The sequence below is a fragment of the Anabrus simplex genome, chromosome 2 (genome assembly GCF_040414725.1).
Source record: "Anabrus simplex isolate iqAnaSimp1 chromosome 2, ASM4041472v1, whole genome shotgun sequence".
In the NCBI taxonomy this organism is placed as follows: domain Eukaryota; kingdom Metazoa; phylum Arthropoda; class Insecta; order Orthoptera; family Tettigoniidae; genus Anabrus; species Anabrus simplex.
Genome location: NC_090266.1, coordinates 977,959,648 through 977,978,732, shown reverse-complemented (window position 1 = coordinate 977,978,732; position 19,085 = coordinate 977,959,648). Strand labels below are relative to the sequence as shown.

At 39.5% G+C, this 19,085-nt stretch overlaps 1 protein-coding gene across 2 annotated transcripts in view; it reads left to right on the top strand.

Annotated features, from left to right (window-relative positions):
• Positions 1 to 19,085, top strand: part of LOC136864592 (histone lysine demethylase PHF8) — a 557,749-nt gene that overhangs the window by 295,279 nt on the left and 243,385 nt on the right. For both annotated transcript variants that reach the window (XM_067141799.2, XM_067141798.2), the window contains one exon: positions 5,229 to 5,623. In XM_067141799.2, coding sequence (XP_066997900.1) covers positions 5,229 to 5,623 — 395 coding nt within the window. The remainder of the gene's footprint in view (positions 1 to 5,228; positions 5,624 to 19,085) is intronic.

Sequence of the window (19,085 nt, the reverse complement as noted above, 5' to 3'; positions counted from 1 at the left end):
TAATAGATAACAAAAGTCCTCTTTATGAACAGATTCCAATTCTATTAAAAAAAACCCATTCCTTTTGAAATGTAATTTTTATAAAATATTTAGCACCAAATCAGTAAACACTCCCATCAATCCAACACATAGACCCCCCCCTCGCCCCTTCTCCCGCTGCCGGCAACTGCTCCTTACGCGCAGCAAATGGGCCCTTAGCCATGCCATCTCAAGCTCAACCCCCTCCACCAAGACCTCACAAATACAACATGCGAAGTAAGAGCTCGGCGACTGCCAGTTGCTCTAAAGCCCTCAACATAAGTTAACATCTCAGCGGTCAAAATAGTAAGTGTCAACACTTTCCATTTAACGTCCACTATTCAGGCCCTTAATCTTTAATTACAGAATTTCATCGCATACTTGGCTACCCATCGATTGAAAACCAAGAGTTCCCTTTCGACTAGTACGCTCACCTCAACACGTTCAACAACAAAGAGCCACACTTATCACAAACTCTTCCTACAAATACTACGTCAAAGAAGATGGCCTAATGACGTCTACACAAACTTCAATATAGCCTACGGCACCAGCATTCCAACTAATATTATCTTAAAAAGAGCCAGGCCATGTGAAAATTCTTCAAAATTTATAAGCATATAAATAAAAATCAATACCAATTAACTTCAAGAATCAACGACCATTACCAATGCTCAACTTTCCTCAAGTTTTTAACAACATGCCATTTTACAATTAAGTGGAATGTGCTTTGTGATTTTTATCTTTATTGTAATATCTTTTAATATCAAGAATCAACCGCCTATGTTGTAATCTTCAAATGATTATCATGTTTTTAGACTCAAATATTGCCAGGCTGAGTGGCTCAGACGGTTAACACGCTGGCCTTCTGACCCCAACTTGGCAGGTTCGATCCTGGCTCAGTCCGGTGGTATTTGAAGGTGCTCAAATGCGCCAGCCTCGTGTCGGTAGATTTACTGGCATGTAAAAGAACTCCTGCGGGACTAAATTCCGACACCTCGGCGTCTCCGAAGACCGTAAAAGAGTAGTTAGTGGGACGTAAAACAAATAACATTAATTATTAGACTCAAATATTAACACAATGTTGTTAAGTAATAGTATCATCATCATCACTGGCATGACAGCCCTTTGTGGGCCTTGGCCTTCTGAAGTAGTTTTCCCCATTCTTTCCTGTTAAGTGCAGAGCTCATTCCACGAACCAATTCTCAAATGGTCAGGCCGGCTATTTCTTCTTCAGAATTTGTAACAAGAGTTTTTCTTACATATTGGGTTGTCAGCCCAACGTCATCCCCCAGTAATCCTGGAGGGCCGATGTTTTCTTTCGGGGTTGTCTCCCTTAGATGGTGGGGTCCCCATTATGAAGCATCGGGAACTCGCATTTTGCCCTTACGTGACTTAGCCGTGTACATGCAATGTAGTCATTTCCCAGGGGCCATGGCGTTGACATGCATGTAGGTAGGACATGCTGGGTAGGAATGTATGGCATTTCCTGTGCTTTATTAGTACACTTTCAGCAGCAAGAAGTGAACCCACAGGACCGCATACTACCCCTTCGGCCCCCTAAGTAATTGTATACCACATTTTATTTTGTAATAGTTGTTTACCGATCTCCAATCCATTTTACAAGACATAGTTTTTAACAGTATTCATAAGTCATTCCCAATCAGGTACCTGATCTATTCCTAAGGTAAAAAATGGCTGATGATGCCTACTACTGATAGGCAAAACATGTACCATTCAATGTATTAATTTTATGTTAACATTTTGATAAGGACAAAGTCCTAACTTTTAAGATTGTATTGTATTGAATAGGCGGGAGAACAATAAAAACATACTAGTGTTATTCAATACATACCACTTAGTCGAGCAGCTCACCTTCTTTCTTCCAATTCTTTCCAGTCCAAACTTTGCAATATTTTTGTAACGCTACTCTTTTGTCGGAAATCACCCAGAACAAATCGAGCTGCTTTTCTTTGGATTTTTTCCAGTTCTTGAATCAAGTAATCCTGATGAGGGTCCCATATGCTGGAACCATACTCTAGGTGGGGTCTTACCAGAGACTTAAATGCCCTCTCCTTTACATCCTTACTACAACCCCTAAACACCCTCATAACCATGTGCAGAGATCTGTACCCTTTATTTACAATCCCATTTATGTGATTACCCCAAATGAAGATCTTTCCTTATATTAACACCTAGATACTTACAATGATATCCAAAAGGAACTTTCACCCCATCAACGCAGTAATTAAAACTGAGAGGACTTTTCCTGTTTGTGAAACTCACAACCTTACTTTAATACCACCTTTAAAGGTACAAACCTGTTTTCACATTCCTCAACAATTGCTTTAAACCCATCCCAGAGTTTGTTTACATTTTTATTTACCGTTATCCACCTGTCATAGTTACTTTGTAGAAACTGCCTCATGCCTGCTTTATAAGCCATATGGTACTGCCTAATAGTCCTACTTTTAAGACCTTCCTTTCTATCACATTTATTTTTAACTACGACAAAAACTGCTTCATGATCACTAATACCATCTATTACTTCGGTTTCTCTATAGAGCTCATCTGGTTTTATCAGCACCACATCCAGGATATTTTTCCCTCTAGTTGGTTCCATCACTTTCTGAATCATATGTCCTACCCATATTAACTTATTTGCCATTTGTTGGTCATGCTTCCTGTCGTTAGCATTTCCTTCCCAATTGACATCTGGCAAGTTCAGATCTCCCGCTACAATCACATTCCTTTCCATGTCCTTTCCCACATAGCTGATTGTCTTATCAAATAATTCTGAATCCGTGTCAGCGCTACCCTTTCCCGGTCTGTGCACTCCAAATATATCAAGTTGCCTATTATCTTTAGAAATGAGCCTTACACCCATAATTTCATGTTTTTCGTCTTTAACTTTTTTGTAGCTTACAAATTCTTCTTTCACCAGAATGAATATAACTTTTTTGTAGCTTACAAATTCTTCTTTCACCAGAATGAATACTCCCCCTCCCACCATTTCTATTCTCTCTCTAAGATACACACTCCAGTTCCATGAGAAAATTTCTGCATCCATTATATCATTTCTCAGTGATTCCACTCCTATTACAATATCTGGTAAATATATACCTATTAAATTACTTAATTCTATTCCTTTCTTTACAATACTTCTACAGTATCTCCGCTTCCTAGGCCACCCTGTTTCCATGAATGTAACTCCCTATGACCCTTCCAAACAAATTTCCTCACTTATATATACCACTGTGGTTTAAGTGAAGGCCATTCGAGCACAGATCCCTATCTTCTACCCGCCCATTAGGATGTAGAAATTTCACTCCCAGTTTCCCACAGACCCACTCCATAGTCTCATTTAAATCCCCAATCACCCTCCAGTTAGTATCCCTCCTACACAGTATTCCACTAATAACAATCTCCTCTTCCTTAAACTTCATCTGTGCTGCATTTACCAGATCCCACACATCTCCAACTATGTTGGTACTTATATCAGCTTGCCTTACGTTGTTGGTACCAACATGAAACACTACCAGTTTCTCCTTTCCCTCCTCCCTCTCTTCTACTCTCCTCAACATCTGCCTCAACCTAATTCCTGGATAACACTCTACCCTGGTTCCCTTTGCTCCACACACTTTCCCCACATGTCTAACGATGGAATCCCCCATGACCGGTGAATCAAAAAGTAATGCACAATAAATGTTTTTCTTCTTTCTGGAATACTATTTGGGTCTCAATGTCAAAAGCTTGCAAATAGTAAGTTTGATATAATCGTGTGTTACACAGACAGAAATGACTCGATCAACTGCTGCCTGGGCAAAGTTGTATCGAGCCCTTTGAAGCAAACTCATTAACAGTGATACTGAGAATGTCAGAATTCTTCATGGCAATGCTCGTCCCGATGCTGAGGCTTCTGTTCACGCAAAATTTGAGAAGTATGGCTGGGAGGTACTCAAGTCAATCATTATTCAGTCCTGATGTTGCACCGTTTAATTTTCACCTCTTCGGACCACTGAAGAAATTCTTAAGAGGTCAGCGCTTCAGTTCATATGGAGAAGTGTAATCTGTCATGCACAGAAAACCAAAAAAAACCAAACCCCACTGCACTTAACGCCCTTGAAATGGCCTTGGCCTGCCCAGCGACCGCTGCTCAGCCCGAAGGCTTGCAGATTACAAGGGGTCGTGTGGTCATCACGACGCATCCTCTCGGCCGTTATTCTGGGCTTTTGAGACCGGGGCCGCCATCTCACCATCAGATAGCTCCTCAATTCTAATCACGTAGGCTGATTGGACCTCAAACCAGCCCTCAGGTCGAGAGAAAAATCCCTGACCTGGCCGGGAATCGAACCCGGGGCCTCCGGGCGAGAGGCAGGTACGCTACCCCTACCCCACGGGGCCGGTATGCACAGGAAACAGAGTTCTACAAACAAAGCATATTGAAGTTGATGTAACGGTGGGAGAAATGTCTTGAGAGAATTAGTACATAAGTTGAAGGAATACTGGGTGAGTTGGCTGTGCAGTTAGAGGCATGCAGCTGTGAGCTTGCGTCCGGGAAATAGTGGGTTCGAACCCTACTGTTGGCAGCCCTGAGGATGGTTGTCCGTGGTTTCCCATTTTCACACCAGGCCAATACTGGCTGGGGTTGTACCTTAATTAAGGCCACGGCCGCTTCCTTCCCACTCCTAGCCCTTTCCTATCCCATCATTGCCATAAGACTTTTCTGTGTTGGTGCATCTTAAAGCGAATAATAATAAATAAAATAAGTTGAAGGAATGGGTAAAACCTGTAGTTCTTTGTGCATTTTGCTACACTAATTATTTTGTTTTAGGGGCTGCCTGGCCAAGGCGGTTAAGGCGTGCTCGGTTCACCCGGAAGGACGTGGGTTCAAATCCCCGCCAGGAAGTCGTAAAATTTAAGAAACGAGATTTCCACTTCCGGAGGTTCATATGCCCCTGAGGTTCACTCAGCCTATACCAAAAATGAGTACCGGGTTAATTCCTGGAGGCAAAGGCGGCCGGGCGTAGAGCTAACCTCTCTACGCCATCACGTGCCGCGGTTAACAATGATGGAAGCCTTTACCTTCGAGATCTCAAAGCTGCTGTCAGTAACTATGCATCCTTATCTATCCTGATAAATTATGCAGGTATTTGTAATTTAATCACACTGTTTTTAAATATTAATTTGTACTGTAACTTTCTTTCCTCCAGGAACTGATGAGTCCCTTGAAACTTACCATCAGAGCAGTACCCAAGAATTCTCGTAAGTTGAATCCAGTATCAGCAAGCCCAGTTGTCCGGCCACCACTTAAACTTACTCTCCCAAAGCCTGCAATGTACCCCTACAGTACAAATTCTTTTTCTAATGACCTGCATAGTGAACCCTCACATTTGACGTTGGATATAAACCATGAAAGTGCTGTTTTAACAGAGAACATTGACAAGATGAGTCGTAAACCATGGACAACGATAGGAGACACACATCCTCATGTGAAATATAAATCAGAAGGAGAATTGAAAATTAAATTGGCAAAAAAGCAGTATTTATATCCGAAAGGTGAAGAACTGGAGCATAAGAGTACTTCTGGCATCGGTTCAAAATTCAGGTGAGCTTACAAACTATAGTATGTATATAAAATGTTGCCATCAATTTGCAGACTATTGCTGTGAAAACTGATGAATTGATTTGTTCCCAAAAACCTAAAAATGTTTGGACAAGTCACCATATTTCTTCAGTTCTGACATCCAGCTGGTTGGGGATAATAACAGTTCGTAGAATTAAACAACTTTTTACTACATTTGCAGTGGTAAATGAATCACTTCCAACCACTTGCTGCGTAACCTTTCTTAGAAACTCTCTCTGGAACTGGAATGTTTGATGTTTTATGTCCGTTACCAACATTACAGTTAGAAAGTCAATTTTGTAAGTGGTCATATTAGTGTATGATATTTGAATTGTGCCATTGAAAATGTTGGTGCTTTGTTATATTGTGTGTTCGTGTTAGGAGTGCGTCTTTTAGGGCTGATGTGGAGAATTTATGTGCTTGTGTTGATGTCTGTATATTTGTGGCCTTTGTCTGGTAAACAATCTGCTAATGCAGATTACTTGTATTTGAGATGTCTGATGTGCTCCTGTGCTTTACATTTTAAAACACAACAACTCACACAACAAGTTTTCTGCATCAGCCCTAAGAGACACGCTCTAACAATATGAAACAACACGAAATGTATGAATACACTATATCTAAAACACCATTATTCTAAATGAACTGACACAATTCAAATTAATGGCGTTGTATGACCACATAATTTCTCACTATAGTGTTGATCATGGATATAATACCTCAAGTGTCTCTGTTGATTAGTCAGTTAAATAATGTAATTGGTAACTCTGTTTGCCAGAAAATGTATAGCAGGGCCTCTCAGGATGCATGCGCCTGGTGCATGCACTGTGCACGGTGCAAAAGACGACCACTGGGTTGCCCAGAGTGCAGACCCCCACTCCTTGATTTGGAACAATAGCACTGTCTCTCTCTTTCCCCACGCCTGTCTCGTTTGCTCCCCCTGTCTCCCTCTTCCTCACTTGCTCCATAGCGCTCCAAATCTGAGCCAAGCTTAGCCGAGTAGCCCAGAGACGAAGCGTTGGTTCGAGCCGAGCCGAGTGGAACCGATGCACGGTGCACAGGAGCTCTGCGCCGCTGTTTGCACGCGTGAGATTTTGGGCTTTGAGAGGCCCTGATCTATAGTGAAGTTATCTTTTCCACAGGTTTAGATTGATGCCTTTCATATCTTTCCGTGTGTCAAGAAAACAAGTTGAAATACTTTGTTTTGCAGAAAACTTTGTTCCGCATCTTCAGAAGAAAATGTCTTCTGAAGACACGGAGCATTGTTCACTGCGATATGTAAAGAATTTCCCCTTGTTTTCTTGACTCAGAAAAGGCCCAAAAGCTATATTATCATGTCTCCACAGGTTATTTCTTAGAATTATTGGATAAAAGTCTGAGTAGTTAGTTGTAAATGTTTGATGTGTAGCTGCAATTACCTTCTCTTACTTATGAAAACTCTTGGTACTAACATCAATGAATTCTACTTTTTTTTTTTTTTTTTTTTTTTTTTTTTTTTTTTTTTTTTTTTTTTTTTTTTTTTGTGTAAGTTATGACAAATACAAAAAGCTTTTCTTCTTTGTATGGGCAAATAGATGGTGTATGAATCATGGGCTTATCTGCCATAGCAATAAGATGCAATTCTTGCATTTTACTTTAACCTTAACACTTGATACCCTACCTCAGTCAAGTGATCATACTTTGAGTGCTTCATAATAGAAATATTTTGTTGAGCAAATCTTAGAAAATCACTATTACTGCTGAATGTCTGCTTATTGATGTTAAGCCGTTAAGCGTTATTGATGGCTTAATATTGTAACACATTGTTAGTGTTCAATGAAAGCTATGTTTGTTAATTCATTTGAATGTTTTAACAGTTCTTTTTCAATTTCTGTATACTGGCCTAATTTTGGTCCCCAGAATAATAAGGCTATTTTCTTGCCACACTGGAACAGTCCTTTTTATTTATTCTAGTAGTGTATATGGGATGCTTTACACAAAACTCACGTGCTGAAGCATGGCTGCCATTATTTTCTGTGAATGTGATTACTGTTAATTTAGACTGTGCATTGTAACTCCTGTTTTCTTCACTTATCACTAACCACAATTCACTTACATATATGCCCACCTGGTGTCCATGATAATTAGAGCATCAAACCTTTAATGGTCTCATACCATGGAAAAAAATTTCACCACCAGGATGTTGGCCAGCAGGGTGGGAGAGCTGGTGGTATATGCTTTCCATACCTGCCAACCCTTCCGATTTACCCAGAAACTTTCCGGTTTTTAACTTGTCTTCCGATTTTCCGATTTATTTTTACTTCTTCCTATTTTTGACCAATATAACTTCTAGTACGGCCAATACTCTTCCCCTACTATAAATTCTTATGTGTTTGTGTAATTTACGAAACCTCATTTTCAAGAGTATTTATTTGATGCTTTATTTCGTGAGTATTTCGTCCTGCGCCTTCGTGTATCGTGTTTCCCGCTCACCACAGCAGCGTGTCCGCTTTATACAGCTGGGGATTCGGGGCGGCAATTGTCCTGCAAGCAAGACAGGCTGGCGCGCGCTGGCGACTCAGTTAATCGGGATGAAAGAATGAGTTTATTATTGTTGTTCGCGCGCTGTTAACATCGTTTCTGTGTGTAGTTTCGTCGGAGTTTTAGGCCCCTTTTTTTCTTGCATTTGTATGCTTTCCCCCACAGCCAAAGTCGTATGTTAATAATGTATTGGACATATAGAATTGTTTTGTATGTGGTAGTTTCGCGTATTTAAGTGCATCATTTTAATGAGTTGAACGTTTTTAAGTGGGTTGTGTCGGTGACAGTTTCAGGTAGTTCATTTTCTCGTTAAGGCCAAAAATATAACAAACGTTATCTCCAAAGTGTTCAGAGATACCTATAAATTTCCGTTCATTTTACCGTCTGATAAAGAAACCACCATATTCTTTCGCGTAATTAACGCCCTTGCATAATTTACGCATCCCAATATTTTTGGGTCCAAAGTGGACAAAAAACAAATGTTCACGTATTTGACGCCCCCACAACTTCGAACATCCATCACGCAGCTCCGGATGCTTTTCAAAATAAAGATGTCAACTACTCAAGTAGCAGGCTTCCTATTGCGAAAGCGGGCATTCCAGATATAGGGCAACGTGCCTTTATTAGTCGGCAGGAAATCCCACTGCACTAGTTTTACGAGTGTTTCGGGTACGGGACATTCTGTGATCTCAAAATTGTTTGTCAGTCCACAGTATTCGAGTAATACTGCATCATACTAACTCGCGGTGATCAGTTACACCGAAACATACGGGAAGAGGGCAGCGAGTATTCAGTGCCCAAATGAAACGTGCGCTACCGCGGTAACAGAAGTGCATGTCAAGCGGCCAACATGTCTCGCAAAGCATTTCGCGGACCAAAAAGTGGCAAGTTTCCGCAAGTAGAGAAGGATCTGCTTAAATATATGATTTTGTGACGCAACGTTGGATAAGCAATTTCTCACGAAATGCAGTATTTTAAAGAATGTGAAATAACCGCTGCACATGGAATCAGTGTCTCGGATTTGAAGGTTAGCCGAGTCTTGATTAATTTTATGAAGAGAAATGGACTTCCTCTTCAGTAAAGAACATCATCATGCCAAAAAATGACGAATGATTTAAACCATTTTCATAGTTTTGTGATTGAGAAGCGTAAAGTGAGGAATATTTGATCTCCCTTATAGAAACCGCAGATCAGACGCCAATCATTTTCCATATGCCACAAAGTCGAACAATCGATAAGAAAGGATCATACAGTGTTATCGTACGCGCTACCGGAAGCAAAAAACAACGATGTACTGCAATGCTTGCTATAACAGCTGATCTCGGAAAGCTTACACCTTACATTGATCTAAAACGAAAAACAATGCCCAAAGTCAAATTTCCGCGAGTGATCCACGTTCGTATTCAAGAAGAAGAAGGATGGATGGACACGTCACTCGTACAAGATTGGATACAAATGGTTTGGGGTAATGTAGCAGGGTCCCTCCTTCGATGCCCGGCCCTTCTCGTGTTGGACAGTTTTTTGCCGGTATGTCATTGTTATGGCGTTACATGAATTGTACTTTTATTAGTTCATGTTTTCACTCCAGGTCGTATTGTCAGCTCGTAATGGGAAGAATATTTTCCAGTCGGTACTTCAATCCCACGTGTCTAACTTACCTGATGTACCCTATTTGAATTTTCAGGAAAAATCTCACTCCGGAATTTTACGCCAAATGACGATAACCGCAAACGAGTTGAACCAGTTGTGTTTTTATATTATATTTGATGCGTCTTTTAAATGTAAATGAATTGTAAATATCTTAATTCCTTGAATAATTTACGCATCCGAAGTTTTCGCCTGTATTTTTCGTCAAAAAGTGCGTTAATTACGCGAGAAAATACGATATTATGCATTTTATTGCGTGTGTCGGTGTGACATAAATATTATTATTCGTTTAAGTGTCATAAATGATAATGATAAGGTACATTTTCTTGTAACCATTTTTATTTTTTGGTAGTTTAAGATTTGAAATTTAACGGTCAATTCGCATTGTAACTGTAGATATGCATGCCTTTTATCTTGACCTTTTTTCACCTAGACCGTGGTAGAATATATGTGATGAAATCCAGGAATAAAAAAAATCTTCCTATTTTTGGTTTCTAAAAGTTGGCAGGTATGGCTTTCTAATCACTAGATTGTGTGCCTAAAGCCTGGATTCACTTCCAAACTTCTCTGCATTGTTCATATGGAGTGAACTTAGAATTTTCCATTTGGAATTGCTAAGCGGGCAATAATTCCATTGTGGAGATTTATCTCCCGTATGCAGCTATCAGACTGTGCCTCTTATAATGGGCTTCTGATAAGTTCACCTGCATACACCCCAGCGTCAGTGGGTAGGGTCTGACACATCCCACTCTGATGAGTCTAGTGTCCGACCTAAGACGAAACTCTGGTTAACAGAGCAAACTCCTGAAAAGCCTTACATCTGATCTTTTTTTGACAGGCTCTGTTGGTGAAAAATATCTTAATTCCCTCCATGGGAACTTAGAATTTTCCATTTAAAATGTTACGAACTTGCCTGTTCATTATGACGCTCAATCAAATGCATGGATGACTGCCACCCTATTCAAAGACTGGTTCTTTCATCATCTTGTGCCACAAGTTAAAGATAGCTTCAAAAACCTTGGTCTACCAGAAGACAGAAAAGCCATCCTTCATTTGGACAACTGGAAAGCACATCCACCAGTAGCTGAGTTAGTTTCTGGAAATATATTTGCTACACTTCTGCTGCCTAATGTTACGTCACAGATTCAGCCTATGGATCAAGGGGTAATCCAGAACTTTATATGTTTGCATAGGAGTTCTTTAGTTCACAGCCAGTTAAACGCTGAGTATGATGTAACTGAATTTCAAAAAATTTTAATGTACAAGATGCCATCTCTGTGGCTCAAGTAAAAAAAAGTTACTTTACAACGGTGCTGGGGAAAACTTTGGCGAACTGCGGATCCTACATTTGATTCAACACCACAGACTGTTGAGTAGGAACAACATACCGAATCAGTGTCTGAAGTTTTGGATGTTGTAAGAAGTGTAACCTACAACAAGTCTTTGGATAACGTATCTGAAGAGGAACTCGCAGAGTGGATTCAAATGGATAAGAATGAACCTACTGAGCAGGAGCTAACCGATGAGAACATTATCCAAAGTGTATTAAACCCTGAATCTATACACAATCTTGAAGAGAGTGACTCAGATGAGGAAACCGAAGGAAAGGAGAGAATCAGCTGGCAGAATCCGCAGAGTCCCTAAATAAATTCATCACTTTTGCCGAGTGTAATAATTATAATGCCACTGAACTTATTGATTTACATATCATCTTGAAATAACTTTTATGCCAAGCGACAACGATCTTGAAAACAAAAAAATATTTGAGATTTTTTAAGTCACACTAAAATATTGTACAGTACATATATGTAAACTGAATGTGTCGAATGAAAATTTTGTGCTGCCCTAATTTTGAGCTAAAGTTATTGAACTAATGATTCTACTGATCAACATTTTACTGCAAAACGCCGTGTTACAGCTGTTTTCACTGTACACCTTAACCTATATCATTGTAAGAGGTACCATCCGATAGTCCGACATTTCCTGTAATCTGGCACCGGGCCGGTCCCGAACGTGCCGAACTATCGAACTTCTACTGTATGTTAATTTAATTACCTAGCATTTTTATGATAAACGGTTTCCTGTGGTGGATCTGTGTGTTCCAAGAACAAAACATATAGGAATAAATACCTCATCTGGCTTACAAAGGTTTTTGAGGTTAAGAGAAATTACTTAAAAAGAAAAATTATAAACATTACTTGTCTAGAAACATTCCCCCTTATATGTTTTAATGTTTTTATTATATGCTTTAATGATTTTCTTCAGTTTTATTATAGAAGCTGAGATTTTTCCTAGAATTGTGCAAATTTATCGAGGTCACTCTGATATAGAATTTTTAAAATTAAAACCTTGTAAATAAGATTTTTTCTGTATTTGAAGATCTCGTATGTCAAGCTGCTCAGTGGCAGAAAATGGAAAAACTGAATTATATTGCCCTCCAGCAACCAGTTAGTAAACCATGTGTATCGTAGTAGGCAGAATTTAGTTTGTAATAGTCGTTGGCCATTGATAATGATTAAACATTTTAGTTTTAGTTGTCTATGAAAATGCTTATTTAATCAAATAAAACAACTAATGAATGGATCAGGTTGTCAAGTTACCTGCTGCAGTCACTCAATAATAATGTCAAGTAAAAATGAAATTATTTCAACATTCCATGCAATATGAGTTATGCTACTCTAGTCTCTGGAAAGTATGGAAATATAATGAAAACCTTGTAACTCTCAACTATGAAAGTAGAAAAACTGAACTATACTGCCCTCCAGCAACCAAGTTTCTAAGATGTTATGCAATGTAATTATCAGTAAATCTATTGAAAGAGACTTAGAAATCTAAAAAAGAAGTGCTTTTGGCTTATCTTGTGAAATTAGTCCAGTTGGACATGCAAGGTTTTCATTGGATGTTAATATGTAAAACTGGAGACAAAAAAACTAGTCTGTAATTATGTAGACATGTTGCAATTTATTTTTAAAAGCAAAGCAAAATCATTCCATACAGTCCATAAGGACCCTTGGAGGAGCAGAATGTAAATGCTTCCACTATCCGTAACTTTGGCACTTGGTCTGGGAGAGTGGTTAGCTGCACGCCTGGCCGCCTTTGGTCCAAGGAATTAACCTGGTACTCATTTTTGGTGAAGGCTGAGTGAACCCCAGGGCCACGTATACCTCCAGAGGATACCTGCATGAACTCTCCATACTCCATTCTGCGGTCAAAGTCTTCTGGTGTCAGCTGCTGCACATGATGGGGTTTCCGTGGGCAGAAATACAATTCTTCTTGTAATACCTTCCATGCAGGGATTAATTTATACCCACTTACTTTCCATCCACCCTGTAGATTTGATTCAGATTGAAACAGCTGTTCTATGGATATTTATGAGACACTGTTGGATTTTGATTGCATATTATTTGCTATTGGCTGCTTTGACTATCCGCCAAATCTAATTTTCTCAGGTGAGTTATTCATCGTGTAAAGTTTAATCAAATTTAAAGTATCTCAATACACCGGCCCTGCAGTATAAGGGTAGCAAGCCTGCATCTTACCCGTAGACCCCGGGTTTGATTCCCAGTCAGGTTAAGGATTTTTACCTCAATCTGAGGGCTGGTTTGAGGTCCACCCTGTCTATATGGGAACAGTTGAGGAGCAGTGAGATACCGGCTAATAGCCGAGAGGATTTGTCTGCTAAACATGCATCACCTTTTAATCTACAGGCCTCCGGGCTGAGCAATGGTTGCTTGGTAGATAAAGACCCTACAGGACTGTAGCACCATATTTTTTTATATACAGTAGGGTCTCGATTATCCAACCTAAATGGAACCTGGAGTGTGTCGGATCACCGAAAATGTCTGATAATACAGAATAGCTTTGAAAATGAACTAAAACAAACAGGAAGGCTGTACTGTATTACTAAAACAATGACATGTTTTACGGTTCTCTTTCAATTCAATTGTACAGTACATGCAGTATTGAACGAAAACATTCCAAATGTCTTACAAAATGAAACTTGTCGACAATGCCTGCTTGCCTGCTGATACAAGTTTTCTTGCTGCGAGATCCCACCATCGACAAAAAATTAACACCTCCGTTGCGCTTGATTCTGGCTGTTGCTGAACGTAGGTTAATTGCATTTTCATTGCACTTAATCCTTCACTGTGAGTCATTGTTTTCTCCTTTTGTTCTGCAATGCCTCGTTCTTCTTCTTCATCATCATCATCCTCTTCATTTTTGTTAACGTTCACAAAATCGATAACATCAGGGTCAGTTGGTTCAAACAGCTGATCTTGTGCTCACCAATTACATCTTGAATCATAGCATTCTCACAGCCAGGAATGAAATTCAAGAATCAAGAATCTTTATTTGCCATTGACCATATACAATGAAATAGGCTTCGTCAACTGATAATAATTTAGGGAACAATGTTTACCATGTCTTCTTGTACCTACCACCTCCTCTCAATGCTCAACCTCACTCAACAATATGTTCCAAGAGAAATTAGCGTTTGACAGCTGCTAGAGTAGGTGGGGTAATCCTTTTGAGCCTCATGATAAAGGGCCGGGCGTGTTATCCCTGGAAGGGTGGCTCATTTTCTCACTAGGGCATCGGGCAGTGGTTGTAGGGGTGGCCCTTACATGTAGGCTGGTTTTCACCCCGGGTAAGGTGTCACAAGTTAAGTTAGATTACAGAGTTAAGTTAGATGTATGAGTGGGCTTACATGAGGCCGGCTTTCCACCCATGTAAGAGCCCGCTCAATAGTGTTAGTTTGTTAGTGTTTGTATTCTGGTTTATATTGTTCAGTTTATTGGGTTTGGGAATATGTAATTTGGGCAAAAGGCCTCTAATGTTCGATGTTAAATAAATAAATAAATAAATAAATATGTTCAAGACTTTTCTAATGTCGTTGTTTCAACTTCTTCTCAAGACTGCGCTATCCAGTATGCCACGTCTTTTATGTTGATTCGTTTTAACTTTTCTGTCGTGTCGTTGCCATTGTCCATTTCGTCTTATCAAAGATGAAAGGAGTTTCTGCCGATATTTCCTCTTCAGTGTTTCCAGCACAACCTTGTCTATTGACTGGCATAATGACGTCACATTAGGAGGGAGGAACATGACTTTGATGTCACCGCTTCTAATTTGCTCTTCATTTGGGTGTGTTGGAGCACTGTCTAGTAGAAGAAGAGCTTTTCTAGGGAGGTTGTTTGAAGTTAGAAATTTTCGTACATATACGCTGTATAAAAACCAATCTTTAAAGATGTCAGCAGACATCCGGATAGCCTTCTGATTCATGTAATGGACTGGAAGAGCATTAACAGAAATGTTTTTAAATGCCCTAGGCTTCTGTGCTTTACCGATTATGAGCAATTTTGCTTTTAAATTCCTGATAACATTACTACAGGTAAGAACGGTAACTCTTTCCGTACTATGCTTGTGGCCAGGTGCAGACATCTTTGCTTGGGCTGCGAGAGTTTTTGATGACAGCATCTTGAAATTTAGCCCAGTCTCATCACATTTAAAAATCTGATCACCAGTTAATCCTTCAGCAAGAATTATTTTTTGAAATTCCTTATAAAATTTCACAACTTCATCGGATTTAACTGACAGTTTTTCTCCACAGATATTAAGCTGCCTAATGCCGTACTGTTTTTTTCCACTGATCAAGCCACCCAGCACTGGCATTAAAATTAGGGTCCCCTTCATTAAACTCCTTCTGGAAATACACTGCCTTTTCTTGCAGAATGCGGCCAGAGTGAACCAAAGAAGTACTGCTTCACTTACATTTTTATACTCACATTTTTTCATTGCTTTTCTAATTTTCAGTGCATCACTTGTTGCTCTGGTAGAAGCACCACTTTTCAATTTCTTCCCTCCTTTTTTTCCAGTCTCCCTATGTAAAACGTCCAGCAACATAATCTGAAGCCACTTTTTGAAGATTTTTCCCTTTGTCCAGTCTCTATAAAGCACTCAACGTGTCTTCCATAGAAACAATCACTTTCTTTCCTTTACTCGCCATACTCAGAGGACATAAAAACTGTAACATCCTCACCCAACCAATACTTCACTGAACAATGACTGAAGACTCGCTGCACCTGTCCTTGAGGAAAAAACCGGTCGTACCACCAGCAGTCAGGCCAGTGTTTGTCCCACGGTTGCACCCTCCACACTGGGTGTCCCAGAATTTAGTCTCCACCAAAAGTTCAAATTAAGTCTGCCAGTGTCGGATAACACGGAATGTCGGTAAGCGAAGGTCGGTTGAGCAAGACTCTACTGTATACCTTTTTTTTTTAATTTCTCCTCAAAAGTTGATGGAAGGTTGGGCAGAGAGAGAGAGAGAGATACAACCTATATTCTTACAGTCTCAGAATGTGGAAAATGGGCTAAACATTTTAAGGATCGGGCAGGTTGTTTTCAGAACTTGCTTGAATTATTCAGTTATTTTTATCTTTGTGAATAGTATCCTGCTGAACATCAAAAGGGTAATAACTCCTGTTGCCTGTTATTTTCTGTCTTGCAAGGACAAGTCTGTTCAAAAGTGCGTCTTTCAAATTCAGGGCAAAATAATTAGGATAACTTATAAAATATTGCTTGTTCGTGTAGTACACGGAAAGCTAATAGTGACATTTTAGGGATTTAAAAGATGGCTGGTATGGAAGATGTCTACACAGGACAGGCCCTTGATCAAAGATTAAATTAATTTGGCTAATAACAACTAAAACAATGTACAGTAGAGTCTCGCTCAACCGACCTTCGCTTATCCGACATTCCGTGTTATCCGACATTGATAGGCTGAATTTGAACTTTAGGTGGAGGCATTTCTGGGACACCCGATGTGGAGGATGCGACCGTGGGACAAGCACTGGCAGTCATGCGGTAGGACCAGGTTTTACTCAAGGACAGGTGCAGTGAGTCTTCAGTCATTGTTCAGTGTAGTATTGGTTGGGTGCGGATGTTATAGTTTTCATCTCCTCTGTGAGTATGGCGAGTAAAGGGAAGAAAGTGATTGTTTCTGTGGAAGTTGAGTGGGTTAAAGAGACTGGACAAAGCGGAAACCCTTCAAAAATGGCTTCAGATTACGGTGTTGGACGTGTTATAGTGGGAGACTGGAAACATAAGAGAGAAGAAATTGAAAGGTGGTGCTCTACCAGAGCAACAAGCGATGCACTGAAAATTAGAAAAACAATGAAAAATGTGAGTACGAAAAATTAAGTGAAACACTATTTCTTTGGTTCACTCAAAACCGAGAAAAAGGCCTGTCAATATCTGGACCCATTCTGCAATAAATGGCTTTGTATTTCCAGAAGGAGTTTAATGAAGGGGACCCTAATTTTACTGCCAGTACTGGGTGGCTCGATCGGTGGGAAAAACGGTCCGGCATTAGGCAGCTTAATATCTGTGTAGAAAAATAGTCAGCTAAATCCGATGAGGTTGTGAAATTTAAAAGGGAATTTCAAGAAATAAATCTTGCTGTGAGATAAACAGGTGATCAGATTTTTAATTGTGATGAGACTGGGCTGAATTTCAAGATGCTGCCATCAAAACTCTCGCAGCCCAAGCCAAGATGTCTGCACCTGGCTACAAGCGTAGTAAGGAAAGAATTACTGTTCTTGCCTGTAGTAATATTACTGGGAACTTAAAAAGAAAAATTGCTTATGATCGGCAAAGCGAAGAAGCCTAGGACATTTTAAAACATTTCTGTTAATGTTCCTGTTCCTCCCTCCTAACGTGACTTCATTATGCCAGCCAATGGACCAAGGTGTGCTGGAAACATTGAAGAGGAAATATCGGCAGAAACTCCTTTCATTCCTGATAGAGAAAATGGACAATGGCAACGACATGATAGAAAAGTTAAAACGAAACATGAAAGACGTGGCATATTGGATAGCGCAGTCATGGGAAGAAGTTGGAACAATGACATTAGAAAGTCTTGGAACATAATTTTGAGTGAGGATGAACATCGAGAGGAGGTGGTACAAAAAGATATGGAAAACATTGTTCCCTTACTGAATTGCATTCCTGGCTGTGAGGATGCTACGACTCAAGATGTGAGTAAGTGGTGTGCACAAGATCAGCTGTTTGAACTAACTGACCCTGATTGTATTGATTTTATGAATGCTAAAGAAAATGAGGATGATGAAGAAGAAGAAAGAGGCATTGCAGAACAAAAGGAGAAAACGATGACTCACAGTGAAGGATTATCGTCGATGGCGGGATCTCTCACCAAGAAAACGTGAATCAGCAGGCAAGCAGACATTGTTGACAAGTTTCTTTTCGTAAGACATTTGGAATGTTTTCGTTCAGTACTGCATGTACTGTACAATTGAATTGGTAAGTCAATAAATAGAGTACCGTAAAACATAGTAATACAGTATAGCCTTCGTGTTCGTTTTAGTTCATTTTCAAAGTTATTCTGTACTATCCGACATTTTCGGTGATCCGACGTATTCCAGGTCCCGTTTAGGTCGGATAATTGAGACTCTACTGTAGTAGGATGAGCAAAGTTTATTTAACTGTGAGGATGGATCACATGAAAACTTTTTGTGATATGGGAAGCCATCTTGTTTCACTTTAGTCATTTAATTTTATAACTGTTAGGTTCTGCAGTCTGCCGAAACTGATTTTGAATAAATACATTTATGAACTATCTGAAAAAGGAAACGTGGTAGCAGAATTATACCTGAAAAAGAAACAACTTAATTAAAGTAGAATGACATGTTTTGTTCTTGAAAGAACATAATCAGATTCTATCAAATCACACTCAAATGTAATTATAAATGTATAAACATGTTTATTTGTATTAAATTGAATTTGCAAACTTACCTTAATGAAGTCCTCACTGCTCTCCACTCTGGCGTAGAATGCAAGCTGTAACAATACCATTACTCTGTCATTGGCATGTTTACAGATGGCTAGTCATACCATTGACCTTCCACCATGCCACCCTCTGCTCTGGCTACGACAATGACACACCGTAGTTTACTTTCACATGTTTTAATGACGGTTGTTATCATTATATTACAATTGTTTTGTAAACTATGCAAGGGTTCTTAATCGGCATTTAATTGGCTGCCTATTATACCGGTCATTTTTGTTATGTTATTTTTTGCTTACGTCAACTCTTTTAGAACTGTAATTACAGTTCTATCATTATTATTATTATTATTATTATTATTATTATTGTAAATTTACTTTACTATTATTGTAAATTACTTTTTTTATATGGTGTGGAAATTTAGTTTTGCTTGGCCTAAGTATATGGTGTTGCTGTCTGTTACATGATATTTGAGTT